The sequence below is a fragment of the Chironomus tepperi genome, unplaced genomic scaffold (genome assembly GCF_022539635.2).
Source record: "Chironomus tepperi strain 1889 unplaced genomic scaffold, CSIRO-AGI_Ctep_v1 contig_37, whole genome shotgun sequence".
NCBI classification, from domain to species: Eukaryota; Metazoa; Arthropoda; class Insecta; order Diptera; family Chironomidae; genus Chironomus; species Chironomus tepperi.
The window spans coordinates 464485-486757 of NW_027226159.1; the positions used below are offsets into that span (position 1 = coordinate 464485).

At 35.7% G+C, this 22273-nt stretch overlaps 1 protein-coding gene across 1 annotated transcript; it reads left to right on the plus strand.

Annotated features, from left to right (window-relative positions):
* Positions 1 to 3667: 3667 nt before the first annotated feature.
* Septin4 (septin 4) lies at positions 3668 to 16497 on the plus strand. Its single transcript, XM_070650859.1, has 3 exons — positions 3668 to 4090; positions 14269 to 14710; positions 15597 to 16497. The coding sequence occupies exons 1-3, from the start codon at positions 4084 to 4086 to the stop codon at positions 16228 to 16230; spliced, it is 1083 nt and encodes a 360-aa protein (XP_070506960.1). The 5' UTR covers positions 3668 to 4083; the 3' UTR covers positions 16231 to 16497.
* The last annotated feature ends 5776 nt before the right edge of the window (positions 16498 to 22273 follow it).

Here is a 22273-nt window from a genome sequence, read left to right on the forward strand (position 1 = left end):
CACACGCTTATGGCAAGTGTCAACACGAGAAAAAATAAGAAGAATGAACGAAAAAAAAGACACAAAAAAATTTGTGTAAATTAAAGGTAAAGAATGTGAGCGATAATTACCACAAATGACAGAATCTTCTTAAATTTCGTGTGAATCGAATGTACAACTAATTTACGGCAAATGTTTGAACAGAAGACGAGAAAAAAGAATCATCAAATAATAAGATACGGAGTTTGTTGAATTTGAAATTTATTAAATGGAGTGAATAAGGCGCATTTAAAGTGAGTTGGAGAATGGTGAGTTGAAGTGGCTTGGCGGTTGTGAATGGTTCAGTACTATGGTATCTAGTTCCTGCAATATCGACCAAGTGATCATGGGTTCGAGGTTCGGCAGAGGAAATTCTTCACTTGTTCATTTTCGAAATATACCCGAACAGCACAGGATGTTCGCTAGGCTACTGGAATCACCTGGCAAAAATAATTAGACCGTAGCTTTTCAGTACATGATAACATGTTTTTTCTGTATCATCTACAAATTCTTTAAACGCGGCAATGGGCCTTGCGCCCCAGCCAAGGAAGTAAATGTTAGCGAACGTTATCGTCTTACGGCTGAAATTGTACCATATTTATGTCAAAAGATGCGGTTCGCGGCATTGTGCTGCTCGGCATATTTAGTGGAAACCCAACTCACAGCGGCTTCCATCCTTCATTTGTAAGACACTTTGCGAACCTGTGTGAGTCTGTGTGAGCCTGTGTGAACCAGTGTGAGCCTTCATTTGTTACTACAGACAGTATCGCTATCAAATGAGTGATTCTGATCCCACTTCCTAACAGGCTCTCATGAGATTGCTCTACTTAAATTTACTAGTTAAGCATGCTTTCGAACATTTCTTTTCCTTTGCTATGCTCTTGAGATCAAGACCTTTGTGTGGGACTATAAACGGAAGGTCAACTGAGTACTGTGTACTGTCTGGTGTACCTTACTCGTTAAGCAACTACATATTAGCTGTCAATCGTTCTAGTTAAACTCTGGATCTCAATAATCTAGATAGCTAAGCTTAGAAGGCACACGAATTAGAAAAGAATGAAACCCGACCCCAGTTCAGTGTTGATTCTAATTCCAAGCCAGATTCAATAAAAATCAGCATCACGCAAGAGTCCCAAGTCAGCCTTGGCCTGTATTTTCGTCTATTTCTACGCTGTATAATTTCCTGGAAATATCTGTTTTTCAAGAATTTTGAATTCAGCTCAGCTATCGTAAGAATAAGAAGACATCTGGGTCAACTGAACTATAACAGCCTAAAATCATCTATTAATCTCACTAAATATTTAATCACCTCCTTAAATGCGTCAAAAATCTAAATTTACACTCTAAATACAAAAAAGAATCAAAAAACCCCAAAAATTTCAATTGACATTTACTCATTCCAAGACAAACTGACCTTCCACACATGTCTTGAACTTCACACATGTCCAAAAATACGTCCAAAAAATATATATTCTAACCATTCCATGTATGTATAATGAAATAATAAGAAATATCATCACGACGATAATCATTTTGTTGACAGTCAATAATGTCATGGGCAACACCTGGATAGTGAAATGTAAACAATAGCCGAAAAAGTCAGCTACAAAAGAAAATTTACATTAAAATATGCAAAGTCACTGTAGCGAGGGTTTGGCGAGCATACAAATCAATATTTTTAGTACAGCAGTGCTGTTGTTGTTGTTGTTGTTAAGCTACTGTTAGGGGTAGGACATTTGTATGTATGTGTGTGTCACTCTTTAGTACTGTTCCGGTGCATGCATATGTTACATCATAAATTCATAATGTTCCTATACTGTACACAGCACAACCCTCCTTTATTCTATCGATTATTTTTTTTTATTTTCCTTAGAACTGCACAGTCAACGTGACTCACACACAGCATGCACTCATGTCACATGTTTTTTGCCCACAAATACATTTGAAGAAGTGAATCTAATGCAGTCTATATCAAAAATAAAATTGAGAGCATAACATTTTTGTGAATCTCAATGAAAATTTACTTAAATTAGTGAATGAGTTAAGTGAACAGACCGAGAGAGCTCAATAACAAGTTTAAATTGTGTCAATTACACTTTTATTTTTTTTCTTATGCTTTATTTCGTTTCCGACAGAGAAAAAAAAAAAATTAAAAAGAAAACAGTTCAGTTCATAATTTATTTTTTTTGTGTGTACGTTCGTACATAGACTTCATTTGAAGTGCATGTTTTGTGTTAGCAGGGGGTGATATTGTCCGTGATTTGACTGTTTGGCTGTTTTGGTTGGTGTGGTAAGGACATTGTGGGACTCTAAATTCTTGTGTTATTTAATAAGGTTCATAAAATGCAAAATCGTATTCGAAATATTCGAATACAAATATTCGGCAGTATCAAATTTGAATTCGAAATCATTATTCAAAAGGGGCCGTTCACTAATTAAAGAGTCCAATTTCTAACGCATTTGTGAAGTATGTAATTTAGAGATACAAAAGTTGATCGTTCAAATTCTTTTTTTGCTCACTTTTGGCAAAAAATTAGAAATTCTTAATAAAATTGCATTAATGCGTCATCATTTATAAGACCATTATTCCAAGTCATAGATACATGTTTTAACACATTTAGTAAGATTTTATCTTTTTTTGCCAAAAATGAGCAAAAAAAGGATTTTTGATCAACTTTTGTATGAAATTAGAGACTTCACAAATGCGATTAGAAATTACTCTTTCAAGACTCAACCAGGGAATGCAATGACCCATTTAATGGACGGTTCAATGTATTCGAATATATTCGAACCGTTTAATGACCCATTTAGGGATATGTTCAATATTCGAATATTTGCCCAACCCGTTCAAATTTGAAGAACACATTTAGGGTACCGTTCAATGACCCATTAAGGAACGTCCAACAACTCATTTAGGGACCATTCAATGACCCATTTAGGGACCGTTCAATGACCCATTTAGGGACCATTCAATGACCCATTTAAGGACCGTTTAATGACCCATTTAGGGACCGTTCAATGACCCATTTAGGGACCGTTCAATGACCCATTTAGGGACCGTTCAATGACTCATTTAGGGACCGTTCAATGACCCATTTAGGGACCGTTTAATGACCCATTTAGGGACCATTCAATGACCCATTTAGGAACCGTTCAATGACCCATTTAGGGACCGTTGAATGGTCCATTAAGAGACCGTTCAAGAATCCATTTAGAGACATTTCAACGACCCTCCTTAACAGGTAAAGAGTAGGTACTTTTAGGTACCGTGGTAGTCTATCTGTATTATGAAAGCATGCTCTTTGCCTATTAAGGCCTTGAACCGTTCAACGACCACTCAAAGACCAATTCAACTCCCTCTTAGGGACCGTTTAATGAGCCATTTAGGAAAATAGTTTAACGACACCCCTTAAGGAAGGTACAACGACCCCTCAGTGACCTTAAGGGACCTCTTAGAGCCAAAAAGTCAATTTACCACCTTACAAAATTAGTGAACAGCCCCTTCCCACTCTTCAACAATTCTAAATCTTCCCAATCATCTCACTAAATGCGCTATTACTTCATCTTTAATCCATCATCAAAACCAGTATCAAAAAAAAATATATTCGGGGGGAACCAAAATAAAATATAAAACAGAGAGCATCAAAAGAGCGAAATGAAAAAAGCAGAGAAATTGTATATCGTGTAGATGAAAAAAAAAAAAGAGTCGACACTAGGCATGCGTATCACAGTCAAAACAAGTCAGTGAGAGACAGGGCCTTCTTATCTATGTATTCAAACGCGCGCGGTACAAAAATCGACATTTTAAATTCATCGAGTCTTGAAAAAATAGTGAAATTTAATTAATTTTGATCGGTAAATGGACGATAATTGACGTGAAAGTGTTTTAAAGTTACAGACAAGTCAAAGAAGTCACTGAATAAGCTGTAAAGTGTTGTTAAAAAAAAATTTCTATAAGGAAATTGATAATCATAAATTTGTCAAGGGTGGACTTTTATTTTTCACCTCAGCTTCTTGCTGCGCAACGTAATCAAAGCTACTTAAAGTGAAAGGAAAATTGGAAGCATGTCGGGTGAGTAGCTTGTCATAAAATTGGAATTTGCTGCTTACATTGTTATAATGAAGAATTTTTTTCAATTTTTATTACAATTTTGTGTTACAAATACAAATCTATAATGACTTTACATGTTACTCAATATGACACCCACACACACATACCATAAAAATCCATTCTCTTTTTTTCTCTCTGCTTTAAGATGAAGAAAGCCATGTGAATTTGGATTTCATAACAGCATTAGATACAATCTATTCTGTTGCATTACATTTTTTTAGGTCTGCATTCTTGATCAGTTATTGTGAAATCGTCTGTCTTATAATTGTGTGTGCGCCGAGATCGCTTAATTAAATCAAATTGTTGACTGTGAAAATTGAGAGCATGAAGCTCTAGCTGAATAGAAACAAGAGATTTTTTTTTTGTTATTTTTGGATGAAACAGGTTTCACTTTTTTCGGAAATAACATGACAGAAGAAAAGACTTAGTGAACTAGCACGTGCAAAGCATTTAAGCGAAGACGATATTCATGTCAGTTGTTTCTATTTCACCTGAGGATGGTCACTTGAGAATGTATACTTCATACTAATTATGAACATAATTTTCATGTGAAGAGTTCATGTGAAATTAGGGTATGTGTAATGCAGTGGTGCACAACCTTTTTCAATTTACGGCACACCTTGGTCATAAGCCTCAACTAAAACCGTACACAGCACCTGGTGCATGTCATATCATGCCATTTCCAATCACTTTTGTCGGCACACTAGTGAACCACAACACACAGGTTGCCCACCACTGGTGTAACAGAAAGTTGATTTAGTACAGTTGTTCTTGGTAGCCAAAAGACCGTAAACAATGAATGTGCATATATTAATTTGTCTTAAATGATAATGAGTTTTTGTAGAGTTAAATATGCATTAGAAACTCGGGGAAATATACCGAAAATTACTTTTGATATCTCGGAATTTGTTCAAGTCAAGCTAAATTTGTGTGTAGATGTTGATCGACTTTCGATATTGTTCGAATTGCGGTTGTTTCAAAGAGTTTTAGGGGATTATCCGAGTTGGCAACTTGAATCTAATTTCTAGCTGATAGCTATAACTACGGTCGATTTATGTCATGATCATCCTCTGGAACGTCACGTAAACTATGTCATTGATCAATCGCATGTCTAGATCAGTGATTGGCATCTTGGTGGAACACCTTAGTGGTAACCCTTTATCGAAACCGCACATAGTATACGGTTCATGGCATTTCCAGAAATTTTTGGGCATAGGTTGCCCACCACTAGTCTAGATGCTAGTTAGACATTATGCCAAGATGTCCACTCTGGTTAGAATTCTAAATCAAACAAATTTTGAGACCAAAATTCAAAAACTGTAACTAAGATTTGCTTATACTAATTTGTACATACTAAGTGTCTAATAGTCTGGCAATTTTTATAACCGCATACATACATTTTGTGCTAATAACGTTAAATTTCTCAGACTCAGCGTGATGTCTGAGTGAATTATGCGAGTGAATTATGGGGTATCGAATAATATATAGGCGATTCTGCTATTCTGAGAATGAAGCAACTGTGGATGAGTATTTAGGCAAGAGATTGGATATTCGAATCACTCTTTTAGTAAGCAAATGGGTTCGACTGCCATTAGAAGCCGATCTCTCTATTTTCTTATGTAGTGTTGTCTCTATGACTAGGATTTGGACGATGGTCATTTGCATTCTAAGCGGCAGAATCGAAGGAACCGTATTTTTAATGAAAATAGGTCAAAATCCGCTGCCATGATGTCATCAGGACAACTTTGCGTCTTGCCATCAATAAGGCAACACAGCGAGTACTTAGCAAACAAGGTGTCAGGAGCAAAACACCAAATGAAGACTAAAGCAGTCATATGAACGTCTCCAAGAGCTTCCATTTAGCCATTTAGCTTTTTCTAGAGTTCCGTGGCGGAGCCATCTCCATTTGTGTCGCTTAGATGCACCTTTTGGACATGACATTACACTCAACTTAGAAAACAACCCTGTTCAAAATTACATAAAATTGTGGGTTTTTTCTCAAAAGAACAAGCAATGCTTAGCAACCCAAAACAATCTGAACCACACAAGTCATTCATTTACTTTTCTTAAATTACATAAAAATCATACACAAGGAAACCTTGAAATTTGCTCTTGTTTCATTTGTCAAACAATTTCCACCTACACTGCATGCTTGCAAAAGCATAAAATTTTTATTCAACGAAATACACGCTCAAGATAACAGAACCACCTGACAACAGTTGTAGGTGAGAGAAATGTGTCACATTTTAAAAATAACTTTTACTACATTTTGTGTTGTAAAATGATGTTGACCGAGCAGTATAAGACAGTCGGTAAGGAACTGTATTGTCGGCGTGTTGAGGGCAAGAGGGCAAATGACATTGACAGCTGATTTTGGCCCATTTATGCAGCAATAAGGTGAATTTGCTGAATCGTGTTGTTCAGAACAGAGTTAGCAGGACTTAGGCAGCCCAGACTTCAATAAGGAACCTAAACTGAAGTCCAAACTTTAGTGGATCCTATGCTTTCCCGAAATTTCAGTTCCGGGAGACTCGAGACGTTATCAAAACTGAACCGGGAGGGGACACAGTGAGCCAGGCCTCCACAATCGACTCCAGTCAAGTTCGTACCTAACTCGGTCCGTCTTACATTCTATGTTAACAATTAATTCATTATTTCCAACAAAAACGTCGTCTGACTTATCAATTTCTATACACTTTCACATTCACCTATCATTGTGTAAGCATAAACATGTCAGAATATTCATACACAGCTGTGAATACTCGAACAAAAAATCACAATGGAATTGTAAAGTGATAATAAATTCTATCACGTATTAATGTTGCATACATGAAGAATTATCAAAAAAAAAAGTATGTATTTTTGTGTCATTATCAGCGTTATCTTGCCTGCTGCCTCACCTCTAAAGTCATTTGAGGTTCATTAATCTGATGAGTCAGGGTCTTATATTGGGGATTTTTTGGAGTTTGCTGATTGAATTGTTTTGTTTATGATTGTGGATGTAGAGCAGAAGTAAGCGTATGTAATGTTTGGACTAGTCCAGTGGTGGACAACCTGTGAGCTGCGGCACCCTAGTTTGTGGCCTTAAATTGTTGGAAATTCCATGATCCGCAGATTCAATCAAGACTTCTCTTCAAGTGGACCGCAAAAAATAAAAGGTTGTCCACCCCTGGACTAGTCAAGCAATTGATATTGCACAATAAGCACAGATCCAGCCAATCCATTATTGATTTCCCGAAACGGCATTTTTAATCCTAAACCTAAAAATTGCAAAATCAACTGTAAAATCCAATTTTATTGCATGTGCAAATCATATCCAACATGTTCTACACATTCAATTAGACATCACAGCAATAACACGTGCAACCCCAAAAACTTCATAATCTCCACAGCTTTTTCCACATCAGCATGACAAAATCCAATTTAAACACCCCTGAAGCAAACAACAACTTTTTGTTTATTCGAGTATTTATGGCACTCCAATAGCCTGTTGACTCTTTAATCGATTGTTCTCATGACATTTAATACTGTTTGAGAACTGTCATTACACGCAATGGTATATGCTGTTTGATATTCTGATATTCATTTGACAAATTTTTATTATTTGACAGTCAATAATTCGAAATTGAGGCTCAATTCTCATTAATGAAATTGAGTATGGATATATTTGTGGGTTATTATATTAATAGACTTGACTTTTGTTTGGGGGTATTATTGTCAAGTTATCAGGCAATTAATGTGACATGTGGACATCATCAATGCTGATTTGTATGTGATATGCATTTTAAATGACTTTATGCTACATGGGTTTTTAGAGGGTGGTGGTGTACAGTTCAAGTTTTTAAGGTCCTTCAACCTCTCCTACCCAAGTACCTGCTTCTGCCTCCCTGCGTGACAATCCTGGCTATGGCAAACTGCTCAAGCGGTGCGGTACTAATGGAGAATATTAGTTTGAGTATGAGGCCTAGCAAGCCAACTCTCATTAAGCGTCACAGGCTGAATTTAAATACGACAATGAGCCCTCGTGCTTCTTCGCTAAGGAAGATATCAAGAAGTCTTACCCGAACATCATAACCTATTTGCTAGAGCAGTGTTCCATCACCGTACTAACGATGAGATGCAATGTTGCCCTGATGGCACCGTTACGGCTGATTTTGACCAGTTTCCTATGACAGAAAATTCGGATCGTCGCATTGTGCGGACCTTGATGGCAATTCGATCAAATCCAAAATCTTGATATCCAAGATTAGAAGTCACTCTATTAATTGCCCACAACACCTAACACATGAGTCGTTAGATACTTCATAAATTTTCAAAATATCTAGTAACATGTGCCTTCTTCAAACTTATTTTTTTGGAAAGTATATTAATAGAGATTTAAAATGAATCAATCAATACTTTAGTCCTTTTTTTCATAACCCAAAAGCAATTGAGTCGCACATGAATTATTTTATGATTTAGTTAGTCGACAGTATACATAGGTAGACAGTACAGATTTAGATTTTATGAATCAAAAATTGAATGAATTATTTGATGTGTTTTAAGGGCTTGTTTATGTTTAAAGTTCAAGGATATTTTGAGGGTGTTGCTGATTATTTTCTGAAGAAGCTGCTCAAAATTTATTGTTAAAGAGTGGAATTTGGGGTGTCAAGCCATATATAGGCGAATTTGTCTGTGTGATGTTGAGGGCATTGTTGCTGAATGGTTAAGCAACAGACCGGATTCTTGAATCACTTTTTGTGAGAACGTGGGTTTGATTCCTAACAGAGAATAATCTCTCAATCATTATGTAAATGCCCGTCGATATGATAAGGATTCGGGCGATGCCTTCCACATTATATTGACCAAGATAGAAACTGAAGAGCTTCCAATCTTTTAATTACAATTTGATATTCTCAGATCCAAATGAAAATTGGCAACTAAAGTCGATTAATCCAAGCTTTCTACTTACTTACTTACTTACTTACTTACTTACTTACTTACTGGAACCATGCTCCGACTTGGAACACAGGCTGCTACAAAAGGATTTTCATCTGACTCAGTTGCTGGCTGTATCACAAAACTTGTACAAATTCTCAGTTTTGACGTTTAACTGGCATTCCTGCATAACCGAATCCAATCCAAGCTCCTGAATTTTGTTAATTACTTTCGAATCGATAGTTTGTTCTTGCGTCATTCCTCACATCAACCGAATATCTCCAATTAATTTTCTACAACATTTCTCTTTCATTCTTTCAAAATATTTAATTAGAACCATTAATCAATGAGTCTTATCGTGAAAAGCAATTAATTAATGGATTTACGAAATTTACAATGTTGGCCACTTATCATTAGTTTTGGTTCTGAATTAGACTGGATAGAAAAATCTTACAAATAAGCATCAAGATTTTTGGGGAAAATATATTCTTCAGCATCTTCATTTCACGAGTTAGAGTCAAGACAGAAAGCATTCTTTAGAGAGTCTGAATCTCTCCTATATGCATCTTTCCAATTGGATTCACATCTGGCATTTCTTCAAACCGTTCTACGCCATTCCGATTGATCTAGGAACTTAAGGGCGTCTTTTTCTTTGCGGATTTTGTCCTAGGGTGTTTCTGCTCTAGAATTGACACGTTCTGCTGTATTGCTCTTCTAAAGTGAGCGACTTATCCAGCTACACTAAGCACATGACTCGATATTCCTGATTCCACTCTGACTCAACACCCAAGTTTGAGTACGAAAAAAGAAGAAGATCCAATGCTCATAAACATACATATTTTACATAAATAACATGCTAAAGGGCAAAACATCTTCAAATCTGAAAACAGTACAAAAAATAAGAAACCAGGCATCATAAATATGATTTCGCTGCTTTATTTTTAGACAACGATGTTCTTATATCAATATTATCTTGTATTCAGTATCAATAACTGAAGATGAATGATGGAAATAAACATCTAAAGGTTTCCGATTTTTTGATTTATTTTGCTTCAGGCATAGAAAATTTGAGAAAGATCTTCAAAATTTATTTGAAAATTCAATAGAGCTTCCAAGTTTATTTTGTGCTTATAGCTAAACAGCGATGAAAATCTTGAAAGAGCTTCTTAAATATCATTGCCATTGGATTTGAGTTTTGCTTTTTTTGCTTTTTTTTTGCATTGAGCTTTTATAAATAAACAAATGATTGAAGGTTAGATTCGACATTATGATTTTATTATTGTGCTATACATCATCATCATGACATTAAAATTGAATATTATTATGTAGCTTATTTATAGTCCTATAACGAGAATAAATTGAAACATCTGAAAAGTTATTAACATCTGTAACATGAAACTGCACGTAAGCAGCTGGTTATGAATGTAATTGGGGAATTATTAGTGTAGACATGTGATTTTAACAAGATTTAAGTTGGTCCGAGCTTCTTCCGATTCGATTCACAACATAATCACATTTTCTTCCATAAAAATGCATCGAAATCCATCAAAAGATGTCCTGGCAAGATCAGTATTGCTCAGTGTAGTCTAAACTGTGTGTCGTGGCACATGGAGTGTCATGGCGCATGGTGTGTCATGTCGCATCGTGTGTCATGGTGCATGATGTATCATGGCGCATGGTGTGTCATGGTGCATGGTGTGTCATGGCGCATGGTGTGTCATGGCGCATGGTGTGTCATGGCGCATGGTGTGTCATGGCGCATGGTGTAACATGGCGCATAGTGTGTCATGGCGCATGGTGTGTCATGGGGCATGGTGTGTCATGGCGCATGGTGTGTCATGGCGCATTGTGTGTCATGGTGCATGGTGTGTTATGGTGCATGGTGTGTCATGGCGCATGGTGTGTTATGACAAACGAGTAATAAAATGGCGCTTAAAATCTTGTTGATAAACTACTGTAAACAACAATTTTTCCACCACATAAATTTCCATCCAACAACAAAAAATCACTTGAGTATACATAATTAAATTCAACTTAATTCCGGTTAGATTATGTTTCCTAGTAATTAACAATTTGATGCTATTTTATGGCATTTGATGTAATTAGTATGCAGGTATAGTAATATGTAGAACAATTCTAACTAAATTGAATGGAAAGTTAATGGGAAATAGATCGACCATACCATAAGAACTTTAACAATAGAAATGTTTGAAATTGGAAAAAAAAACACAATGTTTAATTCCAATGAAGCTATTGCAATTTTCGGCGATTGACATAAATACTCGATGTTAATTCTTATTTTTTTTAAATGCTCATGCTGTTCTAGGCATTCAATTTATATATGGTCGATAGTATAGACGGGGGACGTTTGTAAAGAGTGTGGATTAAGTGTGACACAGCTCTAGACTCGATTGGATCAATATGGATTTTGTCATCCAGATTCAAATTTTCAACTTTATTTTTAGAATGAGAGGTTCTTATGCATCGGAAACCAAGTCTTCCTGGTCTTGATCTCGGTCGCTCTATCTCTGAGTTGCTCGGTTTCTGAGTTGTTCTGTCTCAGAGTTGCTCGGTCTCTGATTCGCTCGGTCTCTGAGTCGCTCAGTATCTGAATTGCTCAGTCTCTGAGTCGCTCGGATTCTGAGTCGTTCGGTCTCTGAATCGCTCAGTTTCTAAGTCGCTCGGTTTCTGAGTCGCTCGATTTCTGAATTGCTCGGTTGCTCGGTCTCTGAGTCGCTCGGTCTCTGAGTCGCTCGATTTCTGAGTCGCTCGGTTTTTGAGTCGCTCAGTCTATGAGTCGCTCGATTTCTGAGTCGCTCGGTTTTTGAATCGCTCGGTTTTTGAGTAGCTCGATTTCTGAGTCGCTCGGTTTTTGAGTAGCTCGATTTCTGAGTCGCTCGGTCTCTGGATCGCTTGGCCTCTTAGTCACTTAAGCTGAGAAAACCTTAATTTGATTATGTATATGCACTCAAAGCCAATATCGAGATAATGCAAGACATCATTTACAAACGACCCCTAAAGAGAAATCGCATTGAATCTTATCATGAACATATTTTCTAAAAGAGCACAATATCCAAAGAAATTCATTTCACGAGCCAAAAATTTCCATTCTTCTCCATTTCATTCTTTTAATCTCATCGTCACCATCATCAGCATCTTCACGATTTCTTAAGAAATTTTATATATATTTGAAATAAAAAATTGAATAGAAGAGGAAAAATGCTCAATAGCAAAAAAACAAGAAGAATATGTTGGAATGAAGAAGAGCTTTAGCTTCGATCGATTTATTGAGGTATCTAAATAAAGTAAAGGAGCTCAGTAAAATCCAATACACAATTGGTGAGGTGTTGCTTTGAATATTGAATCGGACAAATTATTCAATTTTACTGCATTTGGAACAAAACAATTTATCTTGATCGCGCATGTACGAGAGGTACATTAAATGGTTAAAGAATGGTATGCGTGTTAAGCTAATTGTCCCAATATAGACGATAACTTTAGACCAAGACGCACAAATATGTACAGTCCGAAGCAAGAAGAAAGCACAAAAGACCTAAAACGGTCAATAGAGAAAAATTACTTCCAATAAGAAAAATTGTTTCCATTCCATAACACTATTATCTCACATTACACATTTAATTTCTTCTTTTTTATACTTTTTTCGTTGTTTTGTATTTTATATACACCTCCTTTTTTATTACTGCAACATTCTTGTGGACTAGAGTAGTAATCTAGTCATGTATGACGATAGCATTCAATTGAATGTGTAACAAAATTTAATTTCTTTATTAAAAAGAAGAGAAACGGAATTGTAGAGAATTGAAATAAGAGGATTTAGGGAGTGTATCTATTGAGTAACGGTATCAGGTGCATTTTTGTGTAATTGCTGAAATTCCTTAGCTCACGAAAAATACACAAATAGCGCATTTCGGTTAATTGATCAAAAATTCTAGGTTAGGGTGATTCTGACATAGTGCAGGATTTGGATCAATATAAATACGGTACCATGCCAGAGTCACGCCAGCCTAGTGCCGGATTTTAGATCGATCAACCGTCTTGTGCTATTCTGACACTTAGGATCCTTTTAAGTATTTGCAGATGTTCCAACTTGAGAATGTGATATTTAAGCCCCAATTTGATTGCAATCTAGCCCTGGAAACTCAAGGTATAAGGAATTTTTCATACAAATTTGGGACTACCTTGTGAATATAAGAATTAATTCATTACAAAATTGAGAATATATTCCGAAATTTCCAGATCTTTTCCTTAATAGTATTGATTATACCTTAAGGTCCCATTATCTGAACTAAATTATATTTAAACAATTTCTGGCTTACATTCAGCATACATGGACCAAGATCTTAATGGACAATCAAATACGTTAGAACAAGACATAACTGTACAAATTAATTTTTAATCAACTATTTTTAACTTATTTTTGTCCAATCTGGGGAATATTTGGAAATAGAGAAGAAGTATTCTAGTTATGCGATGTGTAATTAAACGAAGGAAGGGCTAATTGCCTTGGATCGAATGATCGTTGACTAGTATCAATTGTACCATCCTGTTTGAAAAGACTTGAATGAATTCCAAAGTAACATAAAAGAGAAAAAACTTGGGTTTTCGGATTTTTTCATGAAATCACTCTGAATAATTAAAGAATTTTGTACAAAAAGTTGGAGTGGAAAGTGTTGTTTGGGAGTCAACCGACAAGTATCCCTCTATCCTGAATACCCCTCTGTGGATAGGCATCTGATAGCCCAAAAATAGACGTTGAGCTATTTCCTAGAGTTAAAAATATGGATCTGGTTAAAATACTAATTTTAAAATTTTCCAAAGTAATTTATAAAAATTCCTTTAATTAAGCAACTGACATTAAGCAATAATTTAGCAAAAAATCAAATCAAATTACACAAAATTAAATTCCATCTTCCCACCATTCAATTGCAACAGAAAGATTATCATACAAATTCACACAAATGACAGAAGTGACATAGAAAATTATATGAATAACATTATGAGAGTGTGCAGCATTAATATTATTATCATTATTATTGTGGCTATGTGCACACAATTTTCCGCATTCTTCACAATAACATATTTTCTCTCGATCTTTATACATTTTTATTTTCTTCATTTTTCAATTGGCTTTATGTCCAATGTATTATTCTTCCCTTCATTCTACTCTCTCTCATGGCATTGTATTGCAATTTCTTTTATAGATCGCGATCGTGATTACATTGGCTTCGGGTCACTACCATTACAGTATCATCGAAAATCAGTAAAGCGAGGCTTTGAATTCACATTGATGGTCGTCGGTGAATCGGGACTTGGTAAATCGACACTCATTAACAGTCTCTTTTTGACCGATCTATACAAGAATCGTCAACTACCACCTGTCGCTGAGCGACTAGAGAAGACAACAAAAATTGAAAAAAAGACATTGGATATTGAGGAAAAGAGTGTACGATTGCGTTTAAATGTTATTGATACGCCAGGCTTTGGCGATGCTGTTAATTGCGATGAGAGTTGGCGTGTGGTTGTCGATTATATCGATGAACAATTTCGTCAATATTTCATGGATGAGAGTGGCTTAAATCGCAAAAATATTCAAGATAATCGTGTACATTGCTGTCTATATGCTGTGCCACCATGGGGACACAGGTTAGTTAGTTAGCTATTTAGTCGATTATCGTATCTTGTGTTTATTATTATTATTATTATTATTATTTTGTTTGTGCTTATTGTGGAGATATGTGAAAGCTTATTGGGTATTATCATGAGATCTGCATATGATCACGCGAAAATTAATTTAGTGTTGACTTGGGTGAAGTTTGTTGGAGATTTTTTGTAGACAAAATCACATTTATCTGATAAGGGGTCATTTATGAGTGACGTCAATTTGTGAGTTTCATGATTTTAAGTGTTGTAGGCTCCATCGGGCAAAGATCAGGCTCTAACGGGTTCCTTATGGTGAACGGACTCCTTATTGTAAACGGGTCTCTTAAGGAGGACGGGTCTTTAAAGGAGGATGGGTCTTTTAAGGAGGACGGGTCTTTAAGGAGGACGGGTCTTATGGAGGACGGGTCTTTTAAGGAGGACGGGTCTTTTAAGGATGACGGGTCTCTTATGGATGTCGGGTCTCTTAAGATGGATGGGTCCCTTATGAGTGAACGGCTTCCTTATGAATGAACGGGTTTTATAATGGTGAATGGGTTCCTTATGGTAAACTGGTCCATTGTGGTGAACATGGAGGGTTCCTTATGGGACTCTTATGGGACTCTTATGGCATTCATGACCCACTTTCTAGAAACCATCACAAATAATGTCCAAACTTTAGAAAATAAATGAAATTAAAGCTGTAAAACACTTCAAAATTGCCAAATTGACGTCATTTCTTCATGACCCCAATGATAAAATACCTAAGCCTGAACATATCTCCAGTCAATTTCACAATAACACTTCTATTTTCTATTACTCATTATTAATGATATCTCATCTTATTTCTGTCTTATCTCTTTCCATTTTTTTTAATAAAATTCATGAGTAGCTTACGTCAAATGGATATAGATGTGATGCGTCGTTTACACAAAAAAGTTAATATTGTAATCGTGATAACAAAAGCTGACACATTGACAACGAGTGAAGTGAAGAGGTTAAAGGCAAATATTATACGTGATGTTGAGGCAAATGGTATACAACTATATAAATTTCCCGAATGCGATTCCGATGAGGATGATGACTTTAAGCGACAAGATGAGGAATTGAAGCAGAGTGTACCATTTGCTGTAATTGGATCGAATTCAATATTTGAGGTTGGTGGTAAGAAGATACGAGGACGTCAATATCCATGGGGTATTGTTGATGTTGAAAATCCAACACATAGTGATTTTATAAAATTACGTACGATGTTGATTGCAACACATATGCAAGACTTGTGTGATACGACACAGGATGTACATTATGAAAATTTTCGTGCTCAATGTATTTCACAAATTCAACATAACGCCAAATCAGGAAAAGTACGAAGTGATTCAATTAAGACACCAACCGGCGAAATTGTCATTCCAGTTGTTACGGAAACCGATAAGTTATTATTACAAAAGGAGGAAGAGATTCGACGAATGCAGGAAATGCTTGCGCAAATGCAAGAAAAATTGAAGCAGCAGACAATTGATGTTTAAAAATTCGTAACGTTTTAAGGCAATAATCCAAAAAAATACACTTCCATAGGAGTTACTCATTTGTGCTTCACATTTGGAAGTACATCAATTAAAAAATTTAGAATGGGATTGAAAATTACTGGAAAAAATTTTTAGAAAATTTCTTTTGCGCTTAAAAAATTCAATTTTATTTATTTTTGGAACTAATTAAGCTCTGGATGATAGGTCATTCTAAATATTTATTGGTAGCTAATTTAAATTTTGTTGAGTGACACAAACCTGAATAGCACCAAGTCAAATACTCCAAAAGAATAGGACTGTACTAACTGCACTTTCCATACAATACTGTACTTAGTGTACTTAGCGTCCTTACTGTACTTGTATGGAAAATACACTAGGTACGGTACTGGCATTGGATAGCACAATCGATAAAAACTAGGTAGCTTTGACTTGTATTTAAACTAAATCTGACACCATGCCGGCTTGGTGTCCAGTTTCGGATCGATTAACCGACTTGTGCTATTCGGGAAAATGCTCTAAATAAGTTGATGATCAAGCAACACTAAAACCATGACACCAATTTGAGATCAAATTTACTCAAAGAAGTTTAATCAAATTTAAGGTTTGACCATAACTGCAGGCGTACCAGTGCATATAAAATGCCAAAAAATGCTCTCCTGCGGTTCTTGGTTGAGTCCCTAACTATACACACTCCAAATATCAACTTATGAACATTTTGTGTCACTCAACAATCCAGAAAACTGCAAAACTATTCATTAATCTAGCAGCAGTTCATATCTAAGAAAAAGAAAAATTATCAAATGACTCTTAAAACTAGATTTTCAAACTAGTCAAAATTGATGAATCCTTAGTTAAACATAATCATTTGATGGTTACCTGAACACAACTCTTGTGTTAATTTAGATATCCAGATTACATACGTATTTTCTTGAGAAGAATTCTGGGCTGACTTCCTAGCTCGGGTGTGCTTCAAATAATGCCTGTTTTATATTCTCAATTTTAAGAAGTATTGAAAATTATCAATTGTTATGTAGAATCCTTCAAAGCAATAGAACCAAGTAGGGTTGTCAATCCTGGAATCAATCTCAGGACTCAATCCAAGAATCGAAAACCCTAGACTCAACTACGAATTATTATAAAAGGACGAAATTGATTGCTTCAAAAACAAAATTTGTGGAATTGAAGAATTGCCAAAATTGAAAATTTCATAGTTCATCGACCAACGAATATTTATTACCATAATTATATACCATGCACAAAGAATGACAAAAATGATTCAGTACTTAACTGGTATGAATTGATAGAAAAGGGCTTGAGTCCTTACAGATGATGAGCATACTCATATGATACTAAGTAGGCATACTCATTCCCTGAAAGCACACGGATCGAAAATTTAGTGCTAAAGCTACTAAATTCTGGTCTGAGCCCTGATTTCATGAAATTTGGTTCAGTTTCAGAGTCACGCTAGCCTTGAACTGAATTTTCGGCTATTTCCACGTCATCTGTCTTAAGGAATTGGCCAGAATCTTAAAGTTACTATCCATTGAAGTTTGATTGCACTCAGGAAATTTCCATAACATTCATAAAAAGTTGGCAGCTTTGAGTATTGAATTATCCAAATTATCCATTTTTGGCAGCATCTGCAACTCAGCCTCATTATGACCAGACGACATCATCACCAGACAACAACAAAACTTATAAAGCTCAACAAAAAAATCGTTAACACTCCATAAATGCCAAAAGTCATCATGGCTTATTAATACTTCTATCATCGCCATTTATAAAGTTGGTGTGCACTGACGTAAACTTGTCATCAAGCAATCAAACATCGTTTTCCACTCAATTGACAAAAAAACTCATTTCAATTTATTTTTTTTGAGAGTTTGTTGATGAAATTTTTTCAGTCAATCAATTTTTCTCTCAAAAAGCTATATATTGCAGTGGTGTAGTAAGGGATGTACATCGGCAAGTTTAGAGTTACAATCGATTAAAGGAATAAAAACAATTTCATTTTTTGTCGTAAAAATGGGCTGAAATCAGACTATCAGAGCTTTCTTATGTCCTGCCATCACAGGGACGTAGCAGTCACACGGACACATAATGACATTACTGTGACACAATGACACAGTGACGTAGTGGCGTCTTGAGTAATACAGTGGTGTTCTGTTAGAGATATTGAATGAATTAGAACTGTTTGTTCCTTCAAAACATCATAATACTTGGTTTCAGTAGTTCATTCTGACATTTTATGAATATTCACGTTAGAATTGGCAGGAATTGGCATCCGAACATCATAATATGCTTGGTCGGACACTGCTATATAACTGTATTAACGTCAAAACGTGAAATTTCCTTGATGGCGCCTTGACGGCTGATTTTGACCCATTTTTAAATCGAAAAATGTATTCTGGTACCATTTGGTGCATTTTACCGCGTCTCTTTAAGACATCTCCCATATAGTGTCCTGAAAACTCTGGGATAGACTTCTAAATTCGACATTTCGTCAATCTATACTCGTACTTAGATGCTTGAAGTCAACTCGAATTTGATTTGGAGTCTCGTCGTCTTAAATCGACTTTTCTATTCAAAATCTGAGTCGAGTTCATGCTCTACTTGTACCAGATGCCATTGATGACCTTTGTTTTAATCTCCTCACTCCACCACTGACAAGCCTCTTGCCTTACTTGTCTCATTTAATTCACAAATCTACTTTTTTTCCCACGCAGTTCAAAACATAAAAAAATAATAAAATATTTTTTACATTCATACGGAAATAATTTAATGAAAGTGAACTCAATTGAATGGAATCTTTCATGCTCTCTGGAAATGTTTTGGATATAAAGCGAAATATAATAAAATTAATGGAAATTGATAATCTCTCAATATAAAAATAAAAAGTTGAATTGAAAAATGAAAAGAATTATTGAATTAAGTAGAAAATGAAATGAATTTTGATAAGCATTTATCGCAATCTTCCTATATCTTTCTCTTTCTCTCACCCATCTTGTACTACTTATAATGGATTTTATTAAGTAATTAATCTAAATATTAACGAAAAAAACAAACAGCATAAAAATAAGAGAAAGGAAAGAAATGTTTCTATTGAAATATTAAGTAAATAGCATATTTAGGACGTTCATAACTTGCATATTAAGAACATTTTTACACACACTTTTACAGATATATATATAATGATTATTTATTGGATGTCCTTGTGGGGGTTCTGGTCAGGATTTTAGGAGAATCTTGAAAGAGTCTTAAAAATATTCCGAAATTTGAAGTTAATTTGACTTTATCGGATTAATTTCTGAGTATGGATATAAATAAAGTGGCTCTAGCACAGAAATTTGCAAGCTATGCGCCACTTCATTGGTGTTTCGTGAACATTTTTAGATGTATCACGAAATTTTATCGAAAAACCCAAAAATAAACGATTTAATCAAGAAATGTCACATTGTGCCCAAGTTACTGTCACATGAACACTCAGGTGTTTACAGTGACTGTCACATGGCATCCAAGTGACTGTCACATGGTATCCAAGTGACTGTCACATGACATCCAAGTGACTGTCACATGACATCCAAGTGACTGTCACATGACATCCAAGTGACTGTCACATGGCATCCAAGTGACTGTCACATGGCATCCAAGTGACTGTCACATGGTATCCAAGTGACTGTCACATGACGTCCAAGTGACTGTCACATGGTATCCAAGTGACTGTCACATGTCGTTCAAGTGAGTTGTTATGTGACGTCCAAGTGGGTTGTCATATACGTACGTCTTACAAGTGGGTTGTCATATGACTTCCAAGTGGGTTGTCATATGACGTCCAAGTAGCTATCATATAGGATTCAAGTGGCTGTCATTTGGCCTTCAATTGACAATTATCATGTTAAATTCCATACAATTTGACACTTAGATGCCATGTGACCGGCATTTGGGTGTCATGAAGAACTTGTGTCAATCAGGAAATGGTGTAACGCGACACAACGACTTTTCTCAAGCTGAGGTGTCCCGAGTCACAAACAATGTGGTCCACCACTGCTCTAGCATGTGATTTTATCAAAATTACGATACATACTCTAAGCTACACTCACAGAAATGACTCTAACCTAAAAAAAATATCTGACAGAAGTTTCCACAAGGCAATCCCAATTAATACTACTTACATTACGATAAATAACAAAAAAATCCAGACACTTCAACTAACAATAAGAAAAAAAAAAACGAATACCACAGGCAACTACATACATAAATGCATTAAATTCATGATTAGTATAAATTCAAATTAATTTTATGTAATTTATTGAAATCGATTTATTAATTTATTGTAATATTATTAAAATATTAATAATAAAAAAAGGTGAACAACAAGAAGAAAATGATAAAAGAAATCGTTTAACATAAAAATTGCGTTCATGATGCTTCCTATTGTGACACATCAACATTACACATATTTTTCAGATCTTTTTTTTACTTTTTCTTCTGCTACTTATAAATAGCATAGCTCGTAGAGTGTGAATAATAATATGCAATCACATGATGCTGCTGCTACTCTTTTAGGTGCGTTTCCTCACGTGGATTGAAAGATGTTTGATGGAAGTCACACTTTGTACAACGGGGTTTTGTGGTTTGTGAAAGTTTCTTAGTCATTTTTCAGGGAGGCTGTTGAGTGTCGATGTGGAGTAATTGGCATTGCAGTTGAACTACATAAATTTGGTGTTATAGTTTGAATATTGTCGGTTCGAATCTTGCTGTTCTAAATTTCAGCTTTTTCAGAAGTTTAGATGCATCAACAGCTTAATATACGGGATCACGGCAAAATTTCGAGCTCTGAGCAATTTTGGATTCAAAGAACAGGTAAGGAACATAAATACTGATGCAGTACAAATAGGAATGAGAGCCTGAACGATCCCTGGTTAAGGATCGTTCATTTATTACTCCGGAAGGCACATGCCGTAGAAATGGCTAAAAATCCAGCTCTTGACCAACTAAAATTTAGATGAAATTCCATGGAATCTAGAATCAGACTGTGGCTGCCTTGTGGCTTCATTTTTTGGTCTTTTTCCATGCCGTTTGATTTCTTTTGCGTTACAGAATAGTTAGCTTCTTTCAAAATTAACAATAAAATTCTCGCAATTTCTTTTGCTTAAATGGAATCAGTTTCAGGAACCGACTGAGAGGCTTGGATCAAACTTGATCTGAACGGCCAGCGAAGTACGTAAGTAAATAAGTAAATCGAATCAACCCTCTCCCTACCCCATCCTAACTCTAATAAGTTAACAGTTCTGTTCCTTTCTAATCAAATAATGACAGAACTAGAGCTGATTAGGACGGATGGGTAAGCTTTGAACCCTTGTTGGCATTCTGTCTACAAACGATCAATGTCCTCAATCATCAACCGGCATCAACCAATTAAATATTGACAATATTGATACCTAAACTCTAAAAACACACGGATTAGAAATGGCTGAAAATCCGGCCTCAGACCAGTGGAACTCTAGCCTTAGGGCAGATTTGATGAAATCTGGCCTCAGGTCAGAGTCAAGTCAACTTAGAATAAATTATACTTTCCGGGAATTGAAAACTGGCAGAAGTTATCTAAAGACAGATTCAACATTCGACGAACTCTAATTGCGGAAATGGACCCTCATTCGCTTTCGCCAAGGAAGTAAGTAAGTACACTTTCCGGGAAGCATTAATTAGACCAAAAGACCCCTGAAGTACTTCAAAGACTCCCAATAAGCCTCCAGAACTCCAAATGCGTCACCAAACTGTCCACTCATCTACCATCAACATCCAATACTCAATAACTCTTTCTGTCCGCAACATTTCTCACACCGTCACTCGAACAATAGTCGAGATGGCAATTAAAAAGGAATTAAAATCGTGGTCAATTGATTTTGTTGTCACACTCAATTTTACTTCTTTTTTTTTACTTCTTTCCTTCTTTTTTTTGCCATCATGCTGCACATATATCTACGCTTGTCTTCCAATGATCTTTTGCATTCTTTCTATGTTACAGCATGCAGCACCCAGT